Source organism: Pomacea canaliculata, linkage group LG6, assembly GCF_003073045.1.
Source record: "Pomacea canaliculata isolate SZHN2017 linkage group LG6, ASM307304v1, whole genome shotgun sequence".
In the NCBI taxonomy this organism is placed as follows: domain Eukaryota; kingdom Metazoa; phylum Mollusca; class Gastropoda; order Architaenioglossa; family Ampullariidae; genus Pomacea; species Pomacea canaliculata.
This window is the reverse complement of record NC_037595.1, coordinates 3,743,281-3,748,825: the sequence shown is the minus strand read 5'-3', so window position 1 is coordinate 3,748,825 and position 5,545 is coordinate 3,743,281. Positions and strand designations below refer to the sequence as shown.

Below are 5,545 nucleotides of genomic sequence, written 5' to 3'. Positions count from 1 at the left end.
AATGTTTATCCCCAAATAAGACCTGATCTTATTTTACATTTTGCTCCGAAAGAGGTTTTAGGACTTATTTTCAGCGGATGCCTGATTTTTTCGTGTATAAAACTAAACCTGAATTCCGGCCTGAATTTCTTGCGACTCCCTTTCCAACTGAATCATTGCCCGTTATAATTTGTTTTATTTATTTTCATTTATTTTTGAGCATGGATGTAATATTATTTCTATATATATTAATATCTTTACTTTATAATTCAATACATCCTTCGTGTGTTTTAAGGGATGAGCGAAGTCTGTGTGGTTCACATCTTAACAAAGGTTTATAATTGGGGTAAGGGTTATATAACGAGCATCCTGAAAAATCATTCTTCTTTTGGGACAATATGGTATATATACAGAGAGAAAGCACGGAGATGGAATGTTGGAGATGTTGATAAATCTGCGGGTATTCATGTCCATGTTTGTTCGTCTGTGTACACAAATGTACATAAAAATGTGTGGAAAATGCTATGAATAATGTAAAAATAAGTGTTTGTATTCCTCTTTACAAGCACAATTACAGAAACGTTTGTCCTTATGTAAGACGCTGCTGGTGTTTACCTCGGGTACGAAAATGTCAAATACTCGGTAAAGGAAGTTGCTGATGAAAGATTGTGTTGGACTACTGAGATGTACAGCACAGACGGCACGACAAGCGGCAGCACCTGGTTACAATCGCATCTCAACATATCCCTGAGGGAGGCATCAGTCCGCAAAACGGCTGACCAGTGTCAGTGGATGACCCTTCCCCCATCTCACACCGTCCCGCTGCTACCTAACTGTCCACCTCCCCATCTCAGACCACCACCCTTACTCGCACCTCTCTTGGCCTTTCTTAGGCCACCCGCAGTTGAAAAGTGTTTTGATAAGGTTTTCACTTCTCAGGACTTTTTTTCTTCGTCAACCACGGGCACCGGAATACATCTCATACTTCCCCTCAATTTCGACGTAGTCCACGTTTAATTAGGACACAATTAGGTAAGAATATATATATATTAAACCTTCGTTTTTACTGTACACTCATGGATGTGTATAGGTGGACTGCTGTCTGTCTGCCGAGACCAACGCTTAGCCTCTTGCGAAGTTCTCCGCTGTTAGTCTCAGCGAGCCTAAACAAAGAATGTGAATAAACCGGAAGCTATGTCGTCTAATGCCTCGTTTTAGCAGTTAACTGGAAAAAAAATCGTCTGCCAGCAGTCCAGGGATACTAGTCCGTGGTACACCATAGTTGCTAGAGAGAGAACAAAAAAAATTATTAACAAAAACTAATCCAACTGGAACAAAGAAACAACAAAACAAAACCTCTCTTCTTCTAACCCTGAATGCTCTCTGTACCGACGAACTGAGCTGGAACTTGTTGCAGAAACCAGGAACTACTTTTAGTGGCCTTCGATTAGTCGTCTTGCGCGCCACTGGTCCTAAAACTTGCGGTCCTTTCGAGTTTAATTTGCTTCGGAGCACGCCCAACGCGAAAGTGACGTTTATTTGGCGCATTGTCTCAGTGGGTTTGGGTTTCCTTCTTTCAATTCCGAGACCGTCTCTCTGCGACAAGGGCCGACTACTCTCGGAGAGTTGACCCTGCTTCGAGGTGCACGCTCGAGTTACGAGACTTCCAGTCTTCCACGAGTTCAATGCCGCGCATCCAGAATGTGAAAGGACCATTGCCATTTCGTTGTCATCATGCTTGGCTGCCATCTTCTTTTTCTTCTTCGTTGCAGTTGTTGGAAAGTTCCTAAAAATTGTGTCCGGTGAATTGCTGGCTGTAGTAGGTAATATGAAAGATCCACCGTGTGTAGAGCACGGCACATGGAAGAAACTTCTGCTTCCTCCGCCTTGATAAATAAGATACACACTTTTGTCGGACAGCTTCTGGGTGAGCAAGGTGAATTTTCCAATCACTGGCCCAGGAAGGTTTCGAACCGACGATCTTCTTCATCGCTGTCGAGGGCCAGGCTTTTCCACCTCTTAACTATTGTTGTTTAATGTTGTCTACTCAAAAGTGACAACCCCTGCTTTGTGTTATTTTAAATTTAGATTGATGTGGTTGTTTTGTTGGTTCTTTCGAAGGTGTTTTCACCAAACTTTGATTCCACACTATGAGGGCAAAGAATATTGGAGGAGATCGCGTAGGGAGCAAACAAGAGTACCCGAAAAAAAAAAATGACGGCTAGGCCCGTGAACATGTGACAATTCTCAATGAGAAATGTATGTGTGTCTCCGAGATGGAATTCGATCCTCAGACCTTACGATTTTCACTGCAATGCGACAAGCGGGTGTCTCACCTCTCTATGTTACAAGACCGATGATCAGTGTGTATTTCCTTTAATTTAACACCCTCCCCAAGGTATCTATAGACGCGAATTAAGGCAGACGAATTACATAAAACTACTGTTATACTACCTCTCGCTACTGCTTCTGTTACAATACTCTTTTAAAAAAACTGTTCTCGCCAGACTTGACACGAAACCCCAACCTTAAGACACTTGGTCTGGCGACTGAGTCAGAGCCGTCTGTAAGTCGCAGACCTCGGACCGTAAGGTTGCAGCAGAAACGCCTGATCCAATTTAAGTCCGGGTGGCCTCTGCCTCATTCAGAGCGAGGCTGGCGCACTTAAAACGAGGCGGGGGTAAATGAAAGTCTGGCCCTTAACATGATTTGACCTGACATGAGATTAGATGAATGTGTGTAGCTGTTGAAGAGGACACAGAAGACAGCAAGAAAGACGAAAAAGAGAATAAAGAATGTGTTATTCTTCGGTGGGTTCTCGCTGTTGACTGACCTCGTGTCCCACTCGACGAACGTTTGTTCCATTCGCCTGCCTTGCATTGTCAAACAAATGAGATTTGTAGGTCCCAACATATCAGCTAGAAAATCAGAGAAAGAGAGAAAGTAAAAACAGCAAAAAAAAAGAAAAAAAAAAAAGAAAAAAAAAAAGAAAAATAGTAGAATGAGTAGCAACACCCAGACAGCAATGCTGAATGGTGTTATTCTTTTTTCTTTGGGTTTTTGTTGTTGTTTTTTTTTTTTGTTTGTTGGGGTTTTGTGTTTTTTTTATTATTTGTATGTGCATATCTTGTCTGTATTATTGCTTTCCGGCTTATGAACACGAGTTTGAGTTTTGCCAGTCTATATGTGTGCGTGCGTGTATCTTATGTATGTCTGACCATGCGTGATCTGTTGTGCTTGTGTTGTATGACACCCCCCATCCCCTCACCCCCATGTTCTATTTATAGAGTGGGTGTGCTGTTTGTTGCAGGAATTCTGCCAAAGTTCTGTCGCACCATGGCGTTCAAGGGATCACTTTCGTGGAGAAGGCATCGGGACTGAGGATAAAAAAAAGAAAGAAAAATAACAAACAAATCTTGGTGTTTTTCTCCTCAGTATTATCGCTAGCATTGAACGATGAAGATGAAGATGGACAGGCCTGTGTCCGTTGCTGACCACACGCCCGACAGCTGCGACCTCTGCGACTACGCCAGTTTCAGCAGTGTGGAGGACTCTTCTCCGGACATGCCGAGCCCTTTCCTGACCTCGGGTCGCGACCTCGGCATTAAAGCCATGGCCGACGATCTAAGTCCGCCGGACGACTCGGAGCCAGCTTCACACGTCCTCGCCCACGTGACTTCCGGTGTGGGCCACGTGCGCTGCCGGCGCGGCGCCAACCAAGAGAACACGTCACAGCTGTCGAGGGAGGAACGGCGCCGACGCCGGCGCGCCACGCAGAAATACCGGACTGCGCATGCCACAAGGGAGCGCATTCGCGTGGAGGCCTTTAACGTCGCGTTCGGCGATCTCCGGAAGCTGCTGCCCACACTTCCTCCGGACAAGAAGCTGTCCAAGATCGAGATTCTCCGGCTGGCCATCTGCTACATTTCCTACTTAAACCACGTGCTAGACTTAAGTTAAACATACTTTCTCCCTCGATCTCCTTTCCTCTCCACCCGCCCTCTCTCCCAAGTCTGCTTTTCCAACCTGAGACCGTGTGTTTGGAGAAAACGCCTGGAGACCAGGATCTTTCTCTTGGGCCAACATCCTGCTCTCCGGTCGCTCCTTCCAGCCGTTGGAAGGTTGTTCTTTCTTTCTCGTGGCAATCGCTCTCAATGATGACGGTACAAAATCTTCGCAACTTGAGCTTGAAGGATGCCTCAGCTTAAAGCATGTTGCCAATGTCATCGTCTTCCTTGTCACCGGAAGTTCATAGCCTTGTACCTTTGACTCGTGCCCGACCTGTGGTTTGTGTGTGTGACGTCAGCAATGTCCACGCGAGATGGGACGTTGAGTTCGAGCTGAAAATGAAGGATGAGGCTCTAGACTTGGACTCGTGAGTTGGCCGAACAATTGTGCTCACTCTTCAAATGTCATACGCACGAAATCGTAAATAATAAGTACACGTGTGTGGGTGGATGGGTGGGTGTGTGAATGCGTGCGTGCGACGAACAGACTAACAACATTTCTGAATCGACAAAACGAAAGTGAAAGCGCGGTTTACCTGAGAGTGTCTTACTGTACTCACGTACAACACATGCCGCGGATGTTTTATGTCTTTGGTGACAGATGAACGATGATGCTTGACACACTTGATGATTATGTTCTGCACGAACTTGGCAACCAACCACTTATGTCACTCGCAAACAGCACGCGCTTGAGGCTTTCTGAGAGGACACACTGAGAATATGTTTTTGAACGGTATGGCGAACGCATGTACACGCAACACATCAGCACATCTACCGAGCACCGACAGTGTTGTACAGGGTGGTACGTCCGCTCCGCTTTCTTAGTCTGTTGTTGTTATTGTTATTGTGTAATACACAAACGTGGTGAGTGCTTTAATGTCTTGTGCTTGTACACATTGTACTCTGCGTGCGCACGCACACACATACACACGCATAAACACATTTATGAGTGTATGTTAAGCCTGCAGCTGGTCCCATCACTCTTATCGTCATGTACACGCATTTTCTAAAACAATATGCTTGATACATTCGGAAATCTTCCAATGCTACCACACACGCACGAACGCGCGCGTGGGAGAGAGAAAGAGAGACAGGGGCATATTAACACACAAACTACACGATTACCAATAAAAACAAGCAGGCAGCACATCAACCTATACAAAGCCAGGACAAAGAAACTTTAGGTGACTTTCAGACTGACACAACTGCGGAGAAGATAATGCCTGGGCACCATGTCGGCATTGTCTACCATCAGCTACACGGGCGGACTTTAAAAAAAAAAAGTTTTGACGAACACTGAGGTCTGCTCACTGTCAGATCCGTTGGACAGTAAACGACACAATTATTGTCGAACGAAGTGACGTCACTCGCCGAAGCGGGTAGCCGAGTGGATACAACACTGACATCCATACCTGCCGTCGGTAGTGGGCACCTAACCCCATAGAAGTATAGACGGTCAGGGAAGGGAGATGTGAACCGCACTCACATAAAGCTGGTCTCCAGAAAAATGCGATCTACGCCCTGTTCCCAACGGCCTCAAAAAGGTTAGGTGACGACCT

At 45.6% G+C, this 5,545-nt stretch overlaps 1 protein-coding gene across 1 annotated transcript; it reads left to right on the top strand.

The window, feature by feature from the left end:
* Positions 1-3,435: 3,435 nt before the first annotated feature.
* On the top strand, positions 3,436-3,939 carry LOC112565982 (helix-loop-helix protein 2-like). The gene has a single exon (XM_025241891.1). The coding sequence runs from the start codon at positions 3,436-3,438 to the stop codon at positions 3,937-3,939; it is 504 nt and encodes a 167-aa protein (XP_025097676.1).
* The last annotated feature ends 1,606 nt before the right edge of the window (positions 3,940-5,545 follow it).